Source organism: Erinaceus europaeus, chromosome 7 (genome assembly GCF_950295315.1).
Source record: "Erinaceus europaeus chromosome 7, mEriEur2.1, whole genome shotgun sequence".
In the NCBI taxonomy this organism is placed as follows: domain Eukaryota; kingdom Metazoa; phylum Chordata; class Mammalia; order Eulipotyphla; family Erinaceidae; genus Erinaceus; species Erinaceus europaeus.
Genome location: NC_080168.1, coordinates 71,320,150 through 71,339,520, shown reverse-complemented (window position 1 = coordinate 71,339,520; position 19,371 = coordinate 71,320,150). Strand labels below are relative to the sequence as shown.

General features: G+C 45.7%; 1 protein-coding gene across 6 annotated transcripts; it reads right to left on the bottom strand.

Annotated features, from left to right (window-relative positions):
- Positions 1 to 279: 279 nt before the first annotated feature.
- Positions 280 to 19,005, bottom strand: EEF1AKMT1 (EEF1A lysine methyltransferase 1). 6 transcript variants are annotated; one of them, XM_060194732.1, is made up of 6 exons: positions 18,910 to 18,992; positions 16,162 to 16,274; positions 14,481 to 14,642; positions 5,461 to 5,543; positions 1,635 to 1,915; positions 280 to 665 (listed from the first exon to the last, which is right to left on the bottom strand). In XM_060194732.1, the coding sequence occupies exons 3-6, from the start codon at positions 14,628 to 14,630 to the stop codon at positions 529 to 531; spliced, it is 651 nt and encodes a 216-aa protein (XP_060050715.1). In that variant the 5' UTR covers positions 14,631 to 14,642; positions 16,162 to 16,274; positions 18,910 to 18,992; the 3' UTR covers positions 280 to 528. The 6 variants fall into 6 exon arrangements, with proteins under 6 accessions (XP_060050715.1, XP_060050716.1, XP_016046487.2 ...); XM_060194733.1 differs by lacking the exon at positions 18,910 to 18,992 and adding an exon at positions 18,735 to 18,842; XM_016191001.2 differs by lacking the exon at positions 16,162 to 16,274 and having other exon boundaries at positions 18,910 to 19,005.
- Positions 19,006 to 19,371: the final 366 nt, after the last annotated feature.

The following is a 19,371-nucleotide window of genomic DNA, read 5'->3' as shown; positions in this document are numbered from 1 at the left end:
TACCTCCTGGACCACTAGAACAGTCTTTACTGCTAAAACCTCAGGATACAAAACCGGTATTCAAAAATCAGTTACATTTCTAAAGGAAAATAACAAGTGGAAAACTAAGGAAACAATTCCATTTACACTCCTTGTGAGAGCCAATCGGCTTCTGCTGGGGCTGGGGACTTTGGCAGACCCTCAGGCACAAGTCTTTCTGTAGAACCATTATATTATGCCCCTGGCTGTGAGACTAAATTGCTTTTGCTTAAAGAAAAGAAAAAAAAAAAAGGTAAAATATCCATGGAAATATTTTAATGAAGGAGATGAAAGACTTGCATACTGAAAAGCAATCACACTGGTGACGGAAATGGAAAGAGACTAACAGCTATTTTGACATTTTTAGCTTGTGTATGGAAGCTGTAATATGTGGCAGGAACAGCCTGGCTGGGGGCAGGGGAGGAGGCTGCCAAGCCCTGGTCCCCTGGTAAAACCCCCAAAGGGACAGGCCACACACAGCCCTCCGCTACAGTGCCTTGCCCGCCTGAGTTACATGTCTCCGTCAAGTCCAGAGTCATAGTTCACATAACAGCGGAACTCATTCGCCAGAGTCCAGCTGTGTTTTGGAATAAACTTGCACATCCTCACTCCAAGAAGTCTTGCTGCCTCTTCTTCCATGACGGCGCCTGTGGAGAGGAGAGCAGATGAGCTTGCAGACTGAAATCCTCTGCACACAGCCTACAGCCTGGGGCTAGTCCACAGGAATTTGGGGAGCAACAGGCTGATGACAGGACCACCCAACAAAAGGGGGGAGTCTGTTCTTGTTCGGTTGTTTTCCTTTCACTTTCTCCAAAGGTAGTAAACTGCCTATTCCCGGGTCTCCGCCCCCCCCCCCCCCCGACTTTTAACCAGAACACTGATCAGCTCTGGCTTACGGTGGTGTGGGGGACTGAACCTGGTGAATCTGGGACTTCGAAGCCTCAGGCATGAGAGTCTCTTTGCATAACCATTACACTATCTACCTCGCCTTTCCCTTTTCTTTTTGATACCACAAAGAATCTACCTGCCTCTGCGAAAATGGAACACTTAGACACCTAGATCTATTACAATCCACACGAGTGACGGGGCAAGCAGAAATCATTACTAATGATTTCTAATTACTAACCCAACTAGTCAGGTCTTGCCACTTTGAGGCTAAAATGATAATCCCAACTCTGGAAGGACTGGCACCAGGTCAGGGTGCTTCCTGGCCCTGTGGGGACCACTGCAGTCTGGGCTGAGGGCTCTGCTGTGGTGTCTCTCCCTCTATCTGAATAAATAAGTAACCTAGGATAGTGATAATAATGAAAAGACTATAGGTTTCAAAGTTCCCTCGTATTAAGAGTGGCTAGCAGGACAAGTACCCCACCTGTTGACACCTGTGGGTACTCACTGTGCCAATCCACCTGTGTGCTCAGGTCCCTGAGGGGCAGAAAGGGCTGTCAGTCCCATCACAGATGAGGAACAGGGCACAGAGAGGTTCTGGCACAGTTAGGTTCCTCAACTTGGCTGAGGACACCCATCACGTGGGAGACAGGACCCTGGAGTCACGAGACCTCTCTCACTCTGGAGACCCAGGACCTGAAGCACTGGGGCCCTAGGCTATAGAGACCCACCTGTGCACAGCAGGACTCGGCCCTGTGTCAGGTGCTTGATGGTCTCTGCCGTCTTCTGCAGACACTCTGAGGATAGGTAGGGTGGGTCCGCTATCACCAGGTCAAAGCTGTGTGCTGTGAGGTGGTCTGGGAGGTCCAGCGGGTGGTGGTAGTCATAGAAGATGAACTCCTCCCCGTAGATGGCAAAGCGCCGGTCATACTCCAGGAGGCAGACGGAGATGCTGTTCCCGCGCAGCTCCCGCAATTTCTGATACACACTGGGGGCACTCACACAGGCAATTCTAGAAGACAGTAAACACATGCGCGGCCTGCTTTCCTGGGCGGCATGAGGCCTTAATCACCTCTCAGAGAAACAGAGGCCCTGGCAGCAGACTTTCTTAAAGGAAGTAACACTGCAAGCTGGTGGAGCGGCAGCCAATCTCAGCAGCAGCCTTCGGACAAATGCTTTTAAGGAATCTGGTATTTAAAAAGCTGCAGCTTGGGAGTTGGGCGGTAGTGCAGCGGGTTCAGCGCACGTGGTGCAAAGCACAAGGATTTGCGTAAGGATCCGGGTTCAAGTGCCCGGCTCCCCACCTGCAGGGAAGTTGCTTCACAGGCAGTGAAGCAGGTCTGCAGGTTTCTATCTTTCTCTCTGTCTTCCCCTCCTCTCTCCATTTCTCTCTGTCCCATCCAACAATGATGACATCATCAACAACAATAATAACTACAATAACAAAACAAGGGCAACAAAAGGAAATAAATATTAAAAAAAATTTTTTTTTTTAAAAGCTGCAGCTTGGGGCCAGGTGGTGGTGCAGCTGGTTGAGCGCACCTTACAGTGAGCAGGGACCCAGATTCAAGCCCCCAGTCTCCACCTGTAGGAGGAAAGCTTTGCAAGTGGTGAAGCAGTGTTGTAGATGTCTCCCTCTCCCTCTTTCTCTCTCCCTACCCTCTTGATTTCTGGCTGTCTCTATCCAATAGATAAAAATAGTAAAAAATTAAAAATAAAAAGCTGGATCTCATAAGTTTGTCTGAGAATATATATATATATATATACATCAGGAGCATATTAGGACAAAAGTTAGCCGGCCCAAAGCCCAACTTTACTTGTGATTTTCATGTTGGTTCTTGTAACATGAAAGTATCTGAGTATTTCACAGGCTTTGAGTCTCTGACAACATGGCTTTTGTGTTACTTGAAGTCACTTCGTAAAATTTATGATTTTCCCAGAAATCACCCCTTCAGAGAACTGCTTGAAGAATTCCAGTTTTCCAAAAGGCTGCATTAAAATTAGGTATCAGCAAATGTTGAATTTCTGCTGCTTTTTTTTGGAAAAGGAAATGAGAGAGTCCCAATTTATAAGTGGGGGGTGTTCTAAGCGTTTGCTTATTGAAGGAGGTGAATTCACCTATTGTATGAGACAGAAGCAGAGCAGGACTCTAGTACAGATAGTACCAGAGAGCAAATTTGGGGACTCACACATGCAAGTCCAATGCTCTGCCACTGCACCACCCCGGGCTGCCACCCGGGGTTGCTTTAAACGGATGACTTTAAAGCAAGCTGCTGAGAAAGTTAGAGGATGGAGTCTCTACATGAGAGAAGTGCAGTGGTATCTCTCCCTCTTTGCCTCTAGCTGGGACCAATGATGTCTACTGGGCTGGGGGATGTGGAATCACAGGCACAAAGCCCCAGGGAAGCTCAGATGACAAAAGGGGAAAAAAAACTACCAACTGACTTCAGTGTGAAATGATTGTGGAGCTCAGTCACAGTGAGACGCCATGCAGTCATTGGTCTCCAAGGTACCCGCAAACAGAGGGCCATGTGAGCCACCTACTGTGAGGATGTGTTTGTGGATGTAGGGCTTTTCTTTTTTAAAAATATTTCAATTTATTATTGGGCAGTGACAGAGAGACATTGAGAGGGGATGGGGAAGATAGAGTGGGAGAGAGACAGACACCTGCAGCCCTGCTTCACCTCTAGTTAAGCTTTCTCCCTGCAGGCGAAGACCAGGGGCTTGAACCTAGGTCTTTGTGCTCTGTTATGTGAGCACTTAACCAGGTGCACTGCTACCTGGCCCCCAAATAAATGGCTTTAAAAAATTATTTAGGGAGTCGGGCAGTAGCACAGTGGGGTAAGCGCACATAGTGCAAAGCTCAAGGGACCGGCATAAGGATCCAGGTTCGAGCCCCCGGCTCCCCACCTGCAGGGGAGTCGCTTCCCAGGAGTGAAGCAGATCTACAGGTGTCTGTCTTTCTCTCCGCCGTCTGTCTTCCCCATCTCTCTCCCATTTCTCTCTGTCCTTTCCAACAAGAGCGACATCATTAACAACAACAATAACTACAACAATAAAACAACAAAGGCAACAAAAGGGAATAAATAAATATTAAACAAAAATTTTTAAAAATTATTTATCTATTTATTTGAATAGAGTCAGAGAGAAACTGAGATGAAAGAGGGCAACGGAGAAGAGGCATCTGCAGCACTGCTGTACATGAAGCTCCCCCCCTGCAGGTAGCAAACAGGGGCTTGAACCCAGGTCCTTATGCACTATGACATGTACAACCGAGTATGTCACTGCCCTGCCCAGGAACACCTTTTCAAACACTTCTAGGGACGGGGAAACATAATAGCATAATGGCTATGCATAAGACTTTCATGCCTGAGGCTCTGAGGTCCCAGGTTCAATTTCCAGCACCACCATCAGCCAGAGGTGAGTAGTGCTCTAGCTTCTATTTCTCTGTACCTTTCTCATTAAAATAAAGATTAAAAATTTTTTTCTTAATATTTATTCCCTTTTGTTGCTCGTTTTATTGTTGTAGTTATTGAATAGGACAGAGAGAAATGGAGAAGACAGGGGAAGACAGACAGGGGTAGAGAAAGATAGACACCTGCAGACCTGCTTCACTCCTGGGAAGCGACTCCCCTGCAGGTGGGGAGCCGGGGGCTCAAACCGGGATCCTTATGCTGGTCCTTGCACTTTGCGCCACATGTGCTTAACCCACTACGCTACCACCCAACTCCCAAAATAAAGACTTTTAAAAACTTTTTTAAAAAATTGAACTTCTAAGTTAACTTTAAACGTTACTGCATTTATTTCTTTGATGATTCTAATAAAGGTTGTCATAGAACCCTAATTTCATCTGCTCTATTCCTACCTTTGGGTTCTTGTTCATTAATCATTTTGTCCTGCTTTATATCTTACTGCCTTTCAGTCACCAAATTGCAGACGATACTATGATTCCACCCTGACTTCCCTGGGCAGATGACATCATCAATGTGTCCTAGAACCCTACCTCTCCAGAGCCCTCCCCCACACCCATGTCTACTGGAGAAGCAATTATAGAAGCCAGAACTTCCACCTTCTGCAACCCAAGAAGGATTTTGGTCCCTACTCCCAGAGGGATAAAGAACAGGGAAGTTTCCAATAGAGGGGATGGGACAAAGAACTCTGGTGGTGGGAACTGTGTGGAATTATACCCCTATTATCCTACACTCATAAATAATTACTAACTCGCTAATAAAATATTTTTTAATTGAACTTCTAAAATATTTACAGTCTTATAAGTCAAGCTAGCTAGAAAAACAATTATTGGAGAGAAATTCAAGTGAACTCCAGGAGCAGAAATTGGCTGGCAAATATGAATGTGAAGCAGGGCCAGAACAGCTGAGAATGAAGAGGTTTCTGAGCATGTCCCTGACCTCCACAACAGACAGGCTCTGGTTTCTGGGAACCATGGTTTTCACAAATGACACGAGAGCCTTCATCCAAGATCTCTCTATGCAGGAAAGGTGTGTGAGGGGCCACTTTGGGCCAGGAGATGGAAGACAAAGTGTGCCGGGTTCTCACCTGCCGCCCTTGCCGGCTGCTGCGATGGCCTCCTCTGCCAGCCGGAGGGCCGTTTCCGGGCTGTACCAAAACTGGCTCAACTGCTGCAACAGAGAGACAGGTCACATAGTTGGAGACGTGGCCAGAGTGTGTTCTTTTTTTAAAGTCTTTATTTATTTACTTTCCTTTTTGTCACCCTTGTTTTTTATTGTTGTAGTTATTATTGTTGTTGTTGTTATTGACATCATCATTGCTAGGTAGGACAGAGAGAAATGGAGAGAGGAGGAGAAGACAGACAGGGGGAGAGAAAGACACCTGCAGACCTGCTTCACCGCCTGTGAAGCGACTCCCCTGCAAGTGGGGAGCTGGGGGCTCGAACCGGGATCCTTTTGTCAGTCCTTGCACTTTGCGCTTAACCCACTGTGCTACAGCCCAACTCCTTCCTTCCTTCCTTCCTTCCTTCCTTCCTTCCTTCCTTCCTTCCTTCCTTAAACCAGAGCACTGCTCAGCTCTGGCTGATGGTGGTGTGGGGGACTGCACTTGGGACTTTGGAGCCTCAGGCATGAGAGTCTTTTTGTATAACCATGATGCTGCCTACCCTCCACCCTTAATTTTTTATTTTATTGATTCATCTATTTTAACTCTAATGTCGCTTTATTGAGGAGGTGCTGATGTACAGGGCTGTTGTTGTCACAAGGGTCCATCCTACATTTCCTCAAATGTTAGCATACACTTCACCCTCTACCAGCTATCATCTTGTTCCACCGTGGAGACTCAGGTCCTCAACTTCCCCCTTAGTGCTCCTCCCTTCCCCTGTGGAGTCCCCAATTCTGCTGTGACAGACTGCAGTCCACTGAGGAGTCACCCCACACTGCTCCTGGATGCTATTTTTTTCCCTTTTGTTCTCTTTGTTCTTTATCGTTGTTATTATTGTTGCCACTGATGTTGTTGTTGGATAGGAGAGAGAGAAATGGTGAGGAGGGGAAGATAGTGAGGGGGAGAGAAAGCTAGACACCTGCAGACCAGCTTCACCACTTGTGAAGCGACCCCCTGCAGGTGTGGAGCCGGGGGCTGGAACCTGGATCCTTGTGCTTTGCGTCACCTGCGCTTAACCCACTGGTATCGCCCACCCCCTGCTTGGTTTCTTAGAGCCCATCTGTGAGTGAGCTCATCTGGTAGTCAGCCTCCTTCTGGCTTATCTCTCCTCAACATGGTGTCCTCTAGTTCCTTCATTTTTTAAAAAAAAATATTTATTTTATTTATTTATTCCCTTTTGTTGCCCTTGTTGTTTTATTGTTGTAGTTATTATTGTTGTTGTCGTTGTTGGATAGGACAGAGAGAAATGGAGAGAGGAGGGGAAGACAGAGAGGAGGAGAGAAAGATAGACACCTGCAGACCTGCTTCACCGCCTGTGAAGCGACTCCCCTGCAGGTGGGGAGCCGGGGTTCTAACCGGGATCCTTATGCTGGTCCTTGTGCTTTGCGCCACCTGCGCTTAACCCGCTGCACTACAGCCCGACTCCTTAGTTCCTTCATTTTAAAAAAATTCTTTTTTACTATCTTTATTTTATTTGTTGGATAGATACAGCCAGATATCTAGAGGGAAGGGGGTGATAGAGAGGGAGAGATACACCTGAGTTCCTTCAACCTTGTAGCGAAGGAAAACATGCTGGGAGTCAGACAGTAGCGCAGTGGGTTAAGCGCAGGTGGCGCAAAGCACAAGGACTGGTGTAAGGATCCCAGTTCCAGTGCCAGGCTCCCCACCTGCAGGGGAGTCGCTTCACAGGCGGTGAAGCAGATCTGCAGGTGTCTTTTTCTCCCCCTCTATGTCTTCCTTCCTCTCTCCATTTCTCTCTGTCCTATCCAACAATGATGACAACAACAGTAACTACAACAATAAAATAATAAGGGCAACAAAAGGGAATAAATACATAAAATAAAAAAAAAAAAGAAAAGAAAATGGGGCCGGGTGGTGGCACACCTGATTGAGTGTTCCTGTTACAATGCACAAGGATCCAGGTTCAAACCCCGGGTCCCCACCTGCAGAAGGAAAGCTTCACAAGTGGTGAAGCAGTACTGCAGGTGTCTATCTCCCCCTTCCCTCTCAATTTCTGACTGTCTCTATCAAATAAATAAGTAAAGATAATTAAAACATTAAAAAAAAAAAGAAAGCATGCCATCACTTTTTCAGCCGTGTAGTATTCCATTGTGCATATGTGCCACAACTTATTTAACCAATCATCTGCTGCTGGACACGTGTTGTTTCCCAACACTGGCCATTACCGAAAGCGCTGCCACAAACATGGGTGTGCACAGATCTTTATGGAGAGGTGTTTTTGTGTGTTCTTTGGCTAGATGCCTAGGAGAGAAATTACTGGTAGTTTGATTTTTAATGCTTTAAAGAAATTTCAAACTGGCTTACACAGAGGTGGAGGTGTGTGTGTGTATTTTTAAGACCCACTTATTTATTTATTACCGAGAGAGGAAGAGATGGAGAGAAAACCAAACATGACCATTCCTCTGGCACATGCGATGCCAGGAATCAAACTCAGGACCTTCACTGAGGGCTTAATGCTGACTCAATTGAACCATCTCCCAGGCTGCTGTGCATATATTTAAATGTTATGTCAATATCTAGATTTCCCCTTAAGATGACTCTCTTTGACACTGCCTTAAATTGATAGAGGATGCTAGCTAATTAACGGAATGTAGGCACTGAGCATTGATGATGACTGACATCACAAAGGAAGACAATCAGAGGGCCAGGCAGTAGCACACTGGGTTAAGCACACATAATACGAAACACAAGGACCTGTGCAAGGATCCCAGTTCAACCCCCAGTCTGAACAAGTGGTGAAATAGGTCTGCAGTTGTCTATCTTTCCCTCTCCCTATTTTCCCCTCCCCTCTCAGTCCTGTCCAATAAAAATGAAAAAAAAAAAAATGAAACAAACAAACAAAAAAACCCTCCAGAGCAGTGGATTCATAGTGCCCACACTGAGCCCCAGTAATAACCCTGGAGGGGAAAAAAAAAACCCACAAAGGAAGACAATCAGCAGTGATTCCTGGGAAGCAAGGCCACACTCCCTCTTATGTGTAAGTTTTGCCTGAGATAAAGGCACCTGAATCTGAGCAGCCTCCAGACTCAATGGCTGTGTGGGTAGAAAGGAACCAGCTGTGCCTGCTGGGTGCTTCAGAAACTGAATAAGGAGAGAGAGAGAGAGAGAGAGAGAGGAAGAAAAAGAGAGAGAGAGAAAGAGAGAGAGAGAGAGAAACTGAATAAACAAGTCAGCAAGCATGAGGCAGATGGCAAGAGGAAAAGCTGAGGAGTTTCTTTTTTTTTTTTTCCTCCTCCAGGGTTATTGCTGGGCTCGGTGCCTGCACCATGAATCCACCGCTCCTGGAGGCCATTTTTCCCCCCCTTTTGTTGCCCTTGTTGTAGCTTCGTTGTGGTTATTATTATTGCCCTTGTTGACGCAATTCGTTGTTGGATAGGACAGAGAGAAATGGAGAGAGGAGGGAAAGACAGAGAAGGGGAGAGAAAGACAGACACCTGCAGACCTGCTTCACCGCCTGTGAAGCGACTCCCCTGCAGGTGGGGAGCCGGAGGCTCGAACCGGGATCCTTACGACGGTCCCTGCGCTTTGCACCACATGCGCTTAACCCACTGCGTCACCGCCCGACCCCCGAGGAGTTTCTTAATATCATGCACACCTCCTCTGCATGTGGGAGAAACCAGGCATTCTGGGTAACTCACTGCTTGGCACTGGATATACCTAAATGTCTGTCACTTGCTTTTCTAACATAAAGGACTTGGGGGAAGAAGGAGGGCCACACAGACACAGGAAAACGGGAAGGCCAGTGAGGAAGGAGGGTGACTGAGCCTGGGCAAGGGCAGAAAGGAAGGCATGAAAGCTAAGTTCCATCCCCCACACAGACCAAAGCTCCTCCCTAAGAGAAGCTTTCTTTCTCACACTCCCTTTTTTTAAGGTAGAGATAGACAGGCCGACAGAAAAAGAGACACAGACAGACACTGACACACACCACAGCACCAAAAGCTTCCTCCAAGGGGTGGGAGCTGGGGAAGACACTGCACTCTCCAGGTGGGCTAGTTTACTGACCCTCCTAAGAAAAGCCTTTATCTCCAGGCAAGTCTTCATTCTGCCTCCAGAGCCTCTCCAAAGAAACCTTCTGCCAAAGCCACATTTGGTGCCTGCATGTGTGTGTGTGTGTGTGTGTGTGTGTGTGTGTGTGTGTGTGTGTGTGTGTGTGTGTTTGACTCCCCCACACTGCCAACTCACAACACTGCAAAGGGAGGTTGGAAGAAAGCATTATGTAACCAACTAAGGCCAGGCTGGGAGAGCAGGAGGAGCACCTCCAGCTGTGCTCCTTCCCCACAGCCTCAGAGACACTTCCTGAATTGATGGCTCCTGGCACAAGGCTAAGATGCCTGCTTTCCATTTGGCACTTCCCAGTCATGCTGATAGGTGACTTTCTTTATATTCCTGGTGACTCTCAGTGGCCTCCTCACATGAGAGGAGATGCAGTGCTAGTGGAGAAGGTGGACTGCTCGGCAGTGGGCCGGCTCTGGCTCTGTGACAGGCAGCGTAGGTGTGTGCGTGCTGACAGCACAGGTCCAGGGGGGTAGTGTCAGCAGACTCACCGGAACATGCGCACAAGTGAGTTGGCTATACAGCCTGCTCAAGTGAGTTGGCTATACAGCCTGCTCTGCAACATGTCAAAGGCTCTATGTGAAAAAACGACAAGCAAACACATGCATCCAAAGAAATCTCTATACAGCAATATTCACAGCAGCACAACTGGATATAGCCCAAACTTAAAAGCAACCTAGATGCCCAATGTCAGATGAGTGGCTAGGAAAATTGTGGATATATACACAATGGAATACTATTTGGCTATTAAAAGTGACGAAGCCAGCTTCTATGAATCCAACATCACTCTGATACCAAAAGCAGACAGGGACACAACCAAAAAAGAAAACTACAGACCAATATCTCTGATGAACATAGATGCTAAAATACTGAACAAAATTCTAGCCAACCGGATACAGCAGTATATTCAAAAGATTGTTCATCATGACCAAGTGGGGTTTATCCCAGGCATGCAAGGTTGGTTTAATATACGTAAATCAATCAATGTGATCCACCACATCAACAAAAGCAAGACCAAAAACCACATGGTCATATCAACAGATGCAGAGAAAGCCTTTGATAAAATACAACATTCCTTCATGACCAAAACACTACAAAAAATGAGAATAGATGGAAAATTCCTGAAGGGAGTGGAGTCTATATATAGCAAACCGACAGCCAACATCATACTCCATGGTGAAAAACTGGAATCATTCCCACTCAGATCAGGTACTAGACAGGGCTGCCCACTATCACCATTACTATTCAACATAGTGTTGGAAGTTCTTGCCATAGCAATCAGGCAGGAGCAAGGAATTAAAGGGATACAGATTGGAAGGGAAGAAGTCAAACTCTCCTTATTTGCAGATGACATGATAGTATACACAGAAAAAACTAAAGGAATCCAGCAAGAAGCTTTTGGAAATCATCAGGCAATACAGTAAGGTGTCAGGCTACAAAATTAACATTCAAAAGTCAGTGGCATTCCTCTATGCAAACACTAAGTTAGAAGAAATTGAAATCCAGAAATGAATTCCTTTTACTATAGCAACAAAAACAATAAAATATCTAGGAGTAAACCTAACCAAAGAAGTGAAAGACTTGTATACTGAAAATTATGAGTCACTACTCAAAGAAACTGAAAAAGACACAAAGAAGTGGAAAGATATTCCATGTTCATGAGCTGGAAGAATTAACATCATCAAAATGAATATACTACCCAGAGGCACCTACAAATTTAATGCTATCCCCATCAAGATCCCAAGCACATTTTTTAGGAGAATAGAAAAAAGGCTACAAATGTTTATCTGGAACCAGAAAAGACCTAGAATTGCCAAAACAATCTTGAGAAAAAAGAACAGAACCGGAGGCATCACACTCCCAGATCTCAAACTATATTATAGGGCCATTGTCATCAAAACTGCTTGGTACTGAAACATGAATGGACACACTGACCAGTGGAATAGAACTGACAGCCCAGAAGTGAGCCCCCACACCTATGGACATCTAATCTTTGACAAAGGGGCTCAGACTATTAAGTGGGGAAACCAGAGTCTCTTCAACAAATGGTGTTGGAAACAATGGTTTGAAACATGCAGAAGAATGAAACTGAACCACTGTATTTCACCAAATACAAAAGTAAATTCCAAGTGGATCAAGGACTTGGATGTTAGACCAGAAACTATCAGATACTTAGAAGAAAATATTGGCAGAACTCTTTTCCGCATACATTTTAAAGACATCTTCAGTGAAACGAATCCAATTACAAAGAAGACTAAGGCAAGTATAAACCTATGGGACTACATCAAATTAAAAAGCTTCTTCACAGCAAAAGAAACCACTACCCAAACCAAGAGACCCCTCACAGAATGGGAGAAGATCTTTACATGCCATACATCAGACAAGAGTTTAATAACCAACATATATAAAGAGCTTACCAGACTCAACAACAAGACAACAAATAACCCCATCCAAAAATGGGGGGAGGACTTGGACAGAATATTCACTACAAAAGAGATTCAAAAGGCCGAGAAACACATGAAAAAATGCTCCAAGTCTCTGATTGTCAGAGAAATGCAAATAAAGACAACAACAAGATACCACTTCACTCCTGTGAGAATGTCATACATCAGAAAAGGTAACAGCAGCAAATGCTGGAGAGGGTGTGGGGTCAAAGGAACCCTCCTACACTGCCGGTGAGAATGTCACTTGGTCCAACCTCTGTGGAGAACAGCCTGGAGAACTCTCAGAAGGCTAGAAATGGACCTACCCTATGATCCTGCAATCCCTCTCCTGGGGATAGATCCTAAGGAACCCAACACATCCATCCAAAAAGCTCTGTGTACACATATATTCTTGGCAGCACAATTTGTAATAGCCAAAACCTGGAAGCAACCCAGGTGTCCAACAACAGATGAGTGGCTGAGCAAGTTGTGGTATATATACACAATGGAATACTACTCAGCTGTAAAACATGGTGACTTCACCGTTTTCAGCCGATCTTGGATGGACCTTGAAAAAATCATGTTGAGTGAAATAAGTCAGAAACAGAAGGATGAATATGGGATGATCTCACTCTCAGGCAGAAATTGAAAAACAAGATCAGAAAAGAAAACAGAAGTAGAACCTGAAACGGAATTGGCGTATTGCACCAAAGTAAAAGACTCTGGGGTGGGTGGGTGGGGAGAATACACGTCCAGGAAGGATTCAGAGGACCTAGTGGGGGTTGTATTGTTATATGGGAATCTGGGGAATGTTATGCATGTACAAACTATTGTACTTACTGTTGAGTGTAAAACATTAATTCCCCAATTAAAAAAAATAAAACAATAAAAAAAAGTGATGAAGTCATCTCCTTTGCTACATCCTGGATGGAGTCTGCAAGAATCATGTTAAGTGAGATAAGCCAGAAGGAGAGTATAAATACAAAATTATTTCACTTAAAGGATAAGCTTATAAAAGACTTCTTCTGGAAGTCGGGTGGTAGCGCAGCATGTTAAGCTCAGGTGGCACAAAGCACAAGGACCAATATAAGGATCCAGGTTCAAGCCCCCGGCTCCCCACCAGCAGGGGGTCGCTTCACAAGTGGTGAAGCAGGTCTGCAGGTGTCTTTCTCCCTCTGTCTTCCCCTCCTCTCTCCATTTCTCTCTGTCCTATCCAACAACGACGACATCAATAACAACAATAACTACAACAATAAAACAACAAGGGCAACAAAAAAGAATAAATAAATATTTTTTTAAAAGACTCCTTCCTGGGGGTCGGGCGGTAGTGCAGCGGGTTAAGTGCAGGTGGCGCAAAAGTGTAAGGACTGGAGTAAGGATCCCGGTTGAAGCCCCTGGCTCCCCACCTGCAGGGGAGTCGTTTCACAGGCGGTGAAGCAGGACTGCAGGTGTCTATCTTTCTCTCCCCCTCTCTGTCTTCCCCTCCTGTCTCCCCCTGTTTTCCCTCCTCTCTCCATTTCTCTGTCCTATCCAACAATGACATCAATAACAACAACAATAATAACTACTACAAGGGCAACAAAAGGGAAAATAAATAAACTTTTTTTAAAAAAGACTCCTTCCACTTGTAAAGTGATAGAGAGACTGGTATATCATTATCAAGGACAATCACAAAATTTCAAACCTTTTTATTTCTCAATGATTCTCTTTCAAAATTTAAACTTCCGTGATCTACTTAGAAAGAACAGAAATTTCCTCAACTCGTTTCCCCCTTTTAATTCTCATTTTTATTTGGACCACAAAAGTGCAATGAAAATATTCATAACCACTAGAAACTGTTGATAACATCTTTAAGATTTGTTCTGCTTTATATCTTAATGCTTTTCAGCCAACAAGCTGCAGATGCTATCATGACGCCAACCTGACTTCCCTAGGCAGATGACCTCACCAATGTGTCCTGGAGCCCCACCTTCCCAGAGCCCTGCCCCACCAGGGAAAGATAGAAACAGGCTGGGGGTATGAATCAACCTGTCAATGCCCATATCCAGTGGAGAAGCAATTACAGAAGCCAGACCTCCCACCTTCTGAACCCCATAAAGATCTTTGGTCCACACTCCCAGAGGGAGGGATACCTTCCAATTGAGGGGATGGGATATGGAACTCTGGTGGTGGGAATTGTATGAAATTGTACCCTTTATTCCATAATCTTGTCAATCATTATTAAATCACTAACAAAAAAAATTTGTTTAAGCCCCTTTCATGGCCTGGGAGGTAGCGCAGTGGATAAAGTGTTGGACCCTCAAGTGAGAGGCCCTAATTTAGTCCCCAGTATCACATGTGTCAGAGTGATGATGCTCTGGCTTTCTCTCTCTCTCTCTCTCTCTCTCTCTTTCAGCCCAGTCTCCAACCGGTCTTTCCAAGAGATGGAACACAAATGTGCTGACTTACCCAATTCTCTTCTATGACTCCAACATTGTATTTCTCTTCCCCAACAACACACAGGCCAGTCTGTTGCTTCTGCTCATCATAAAATTCCTGCAGAGCCGCCAAGGTGTGAGCAGAAAGCTGGGGGATGTTGTCATCCTCAGAGTCACTCATGTCACACGCTCTCTACAACAGGTAGGAGGAATAGGTAAGGTGCTGTGGCCTTCTTCCCCTCCCCATGGAATAACTATTCTATTTTATGTCACAGCAAGGATCTCAGCTGGACACCCGACGAGGAAAACGTTACATATCTCATGATATCAGACATCTACAGAGGCCTTCTATCAAACTATAATTTAACAAATGTAGGCCTTTCATTTTAAGGAAATAGGAGAAGCCCAACAGGTGGCACAGTGGCTAGAGCATTGGACCCTCAAGCATGAGGACTCAAGTTTGATCCCCAGCAGTGCATTTGCCAGAGTGATACTCTGCTTCTCTTTCTCATTAATAAATGAACAGATAATTAAATCAAATGTATTCTGTTTTCACAATTGAGATCTTTCATACTTTTATGCTATGATTCCTTATAGAGTAGAATTGTAACCACAAGAATCTAAAGACATGTTGCACTGTTGGAACTGAACTGCAAATTTAAATTTTGTTGTTTGCTGGATTTATGTATATTTAACTTGAGAAAGTGTTTAGATTTATAGCTGTATAAGATTCAAAAGCACGATGGGTCATTTGCTTTTTTTTAAAAAAGGCTTATTTATTTACTTATGTGGGAAGGAGAACCAGGCCATCACTCTGGCACATGAGGTCGAACTCAGGACGTCATGCTTAAGAGGTCAGCGCTGTAACCACTGCATCACCTCCCGGGCCACAAAGTTAAACATGTAAAATAAAAAGCCTGCCAACTACAGAGGTGCCTGGAGCAATGGTGTGAGGTCTTGACACGAATAATTTTAGTTTACTTCAGGAAGCACAAAGAGCACATTTTTAGAGGAGCCTGTGAGCTGGTCAGGTGGAGAGTTTCCAAGTGGACTAACCATCCAAAGAGTTATGTGTGTGAGGGCTTCGGACTGGGACTACTACAAGGCTTCATTGTGGTTTGGAATTTCAGGATTGAGATTTTTTTCCTGAAGGAAAATCAAGTGGCTATTAAAGTTCAGTCTTCCCTTGCAGACTTAGAGGGCACGGTCAGTTCCTGACCAAAGCTACACCACAGTACTGCCTAGGGAGCTGAAGGGCAAACTGCGTGTCCATACACACTCTGTGTAGATGGACACTCAGTGACCTCCTAGCAAAAGATCCAACCCAGTTTAATCACTGATAAACACCCACCAGAGCTGCAACTGTGGAGCAATTTTTTTAATTGTCACTAGGGTTATCACTGGCGCTTGGTGCTGGCACTACAAATCCATGGTTCCCGGCTGCCATTTTTCTTTCTTTCTTCCTACTTTATTTTTATTTGACAGAAACTGAGAAGGAAGGGGAGCTAGAGAGGGAGAGGAAGATAAGCATCACTACTTATAAAAAGTCCTCCCTGCAATTGGGGAGGGGTGGACTCGGATCCTTGCTCACGTGATATGTGTGCTTACCCGAGTGTACCACTGCCCAGTCCATGAAGAACTTTAAATTGCAGCTTTAAGTCTGTTATCTAGTCACTTAGAAAGAAAGCATAAATGCTGGCAATATAGCTCACATTGTGTGCTGCTTCGCGACCTGTGCAACCCAGGTTCCAGCCTGGCTTCCACCTTACTGGAGGAAGCTACAGTGCTATGTTCTCTTTCACTCTTGCTACCTCTCTGTCTCCATCTGAAAAACAAAAAGAAAGAACAAGAAATAAAGCATGAAAACTACAAAAATCCATTGACTACACATACAAATTAAAGAATACTAGAGAGTAGTTCAGAAAAATACTATATTTTCTAATTTCCATAGTAGTGAAAGGCCGTCTAGCATAAAGGCATAGGAGCTGAGGTAGCATAATGGTTATATAATTTTTTTCTAACAGTACGCACGGACTCAGGTTCAAGCCCCTGGTCCCTACCTGCAGGGGAAAGCTTCACGAGTGGTGAAATAGTGTTGCAGGTGTCTCTGTCTCTCCCTCTCTACCTCCTTCACCCCTCTCAATTTATCTGTCTCTAACCAACAATAAATAAAAAAATAAAAAATGTTTTCTCTTAACACCAGGTAGTCTGGTGTTCCCTCTCATTAATGAATATTAAAAAAAAAAAAAAACAAAAAAACCCAGGGATTTGGGTGGTAGTGCAGCGGGTTAAGCGCAGGTGGCGCAAAGCACAAGGACCAGTGGAAGTATCCTGGTTCAAGCCCCTGGTTCTTCACCTGCAGGGGGGTCGCTTCACAGGTAGTGAAGCAACTCCCTGTCTTCCCCCTTTCTCTCCTCCTCTCTCCATTTTTCTCCATCCTATCCAATAACAATAACATCAATCATAACTACAATAATAAAACAACAAAGGCAACAAAAGGGAATAAATAATAAATAAATATAAAAAAAACCCAGAGACAAATGAAAAAATAGTGCAGGAAGTGGTATGGTGGATAAAATGTTCAAACATAAGGTCCCAAGTTCAATCCCAGGCAGTGCATGCACCAGAGTGATATCTGGTTCTCTTTCTCAGTCTCGTCTCTCTCTTTTTAAATAGATTTTTGTTTATTTATTATTGGATAGAGACAGAAATTGAGAGTGGAGGGGAGATAGGGAGAGAAACTCAGAAAAGCTTTCATGAGGAGGGGAGACAGCATAATGGTTATGCAAATAGACTCTCATGCTTGAGGCTCTAGGTCCCAGCTTCAATCCCTTGCACCACCATAAGCCAGAGCTGAGCAGTGCTCTGGTAAAAAATAAAAAAAAAAGTAATTAGGGAAGTTTTCTTTTTAAAAAAAAAATTTTATATTTATTTATTCCCTTTTGTTGCCCTTGTTTTATTGTTGTAGTTACTATTATTGTTGTCGTTGTTGGATAGGACAGAGAGAAATGGAGATAGATGGGGAAATGCAAAGAGGGGGAGAGAAAGATAGACACCTGCAGATCTGCTTTACCGCTTGTGAAGCGACTCCCCTGCAGGTGGGGAGCCGGGGGCTCGAACAGGGATTCTTATGTTGGTCCTTGTGCTTTGTGCCACCTGTGCTTAACCCGCTGCGCTACAGCCTGACTCCCAGAAGTTTTCTTTTAAAAAAATTTTTTTTGCATTATCTTTATTTATTGGGTACAAACAGCCAAAAATCGAGAGGGAAGGGAGCGATAGAGAGAGAGAGAGACAGAGAGACACCTGCAACACTGCTTCACCACTAGGAAAGCTTTCCCCCTTCTGGTAGTAACTGGGGGCCCGAACCTAGGTCCCTGAGCACTGTAATATGTGCGCTCAACCTGGTGCGCCACCACCCAGCCCCTGAGAAGTTTTCTAATGTTAAAGCCAGTGCTGGGGAGATAAGCATGGTGGTTATGCAAAAAACATTTTCATGCCAGAGTAAAAAAAAAAAAAAAACTTTCCTAAGTAGGGGAAATAGCATAATGGTTATACCAAAAAGCTCTCATGCCTAAGGCACCACCATAAGACAGAGCTGAGCAGTGCTCTGGGGGAAAATTTTTGAAAGAGGACTTGTGGAATCGTTGTGGAGGGCTGCCAAAGCCCAGAGCATTGGGAAGTGCTGTCATATCACTGCACTGATGCTGAGCCTTATGAGTCTCCTAGATTTCACTTCCGGGATACTCTCCGCAGACATATGTGGCTCCAACTCGTGTGTGCTGGGGACTCTTAACATGTGCCACAGTGCTATTCCAGGGCAACCTGTCTCATCCTCCTGTTTAATAGCACAGCAAGAGGAGGGGAGAGATCAGAGACATTCACCACCCCTGGGGTTCCCTGTGGAGCTGGCCCTGCCCCTCAAGACCCTGGGCTTGGGCAGGCAGATGTTCCCCGGGTGCACCATCTCCCTGAATCCTGTGGTTTAGTAACCGGGGAGGTCAGGGTGCTGTGAGCACAGTCCTCCACAGCCAGGAAGCCCCTGGCCTCGCAGGCTAGCAGGCCAGGTGGAGGGACCTGAGCACTCGGGGAGCCCCCACAGTGACATTTCACCTGGTCCGGGGGGAGGGGGAAGGGAGTAGGGGGAACCTAAAGCGTGGACACTAGTCCAGGCTGGGTGGAGCAGTGGGAGGAGCAGGAGGCAGGGGGCACCCTCAGCCTGTGAGCCGTGATGGGGGGAAGCAAGCGTGCAGGCTCCTCACCCAGTGCCGGGTCCCGCCCCCCTCACCTCAACCCTCCAACAGGAGCGAGTCCCCATGTGCTCTTCAGACACCCCACGTCCCATCTCCAGGGTGAGCGCCGGCCTAGAGATGGGGGGGGGTACCCTGTCCCAGCACCCAGCCCCAAGGGCTCAGCTACACCCCTCCTGCAGGGGATCAGCTCCCCTCGTGCGGGCCACTCACCCACCACGCGTGCGCAGACGTCTCAAGGGAGGCAGGTACGGGGCGGAGCTACCCACGCTCGCGCAAGCGCACAACCTCGATTCGGGCCCTAGTAGGGGTAGTGGGCGGGACCTGCTTGACGCAGGCGCACTGCCTCCAGCCTGGCTATCGCTTCCGGATAAATTGTTTTGGGGAGCTGGTGGTCCAGACAGGTCTTCTGAGATCCTGTGCTTTCAGTGGTCTCCCGAACACAGCTGAGGCTTTCACTAGATCCACTGCAACTTAAGGGCGCTCAGAAAAGCCTATAGTGCCCCCCTTGTTTTTTGGGGGGGAGGATTAATGGTTTGTAGTAAACAGTAAATACATTTGTTAGTCCATGTGCAAAATTTGTTTTGAGCTGGGGAGACAGCATAGTGGTTTTGCAAAAAGCCTTTCAAGCCTGAGGCTCTAAAATCCCAGATTCAATCCCCAGCGCCACTATCA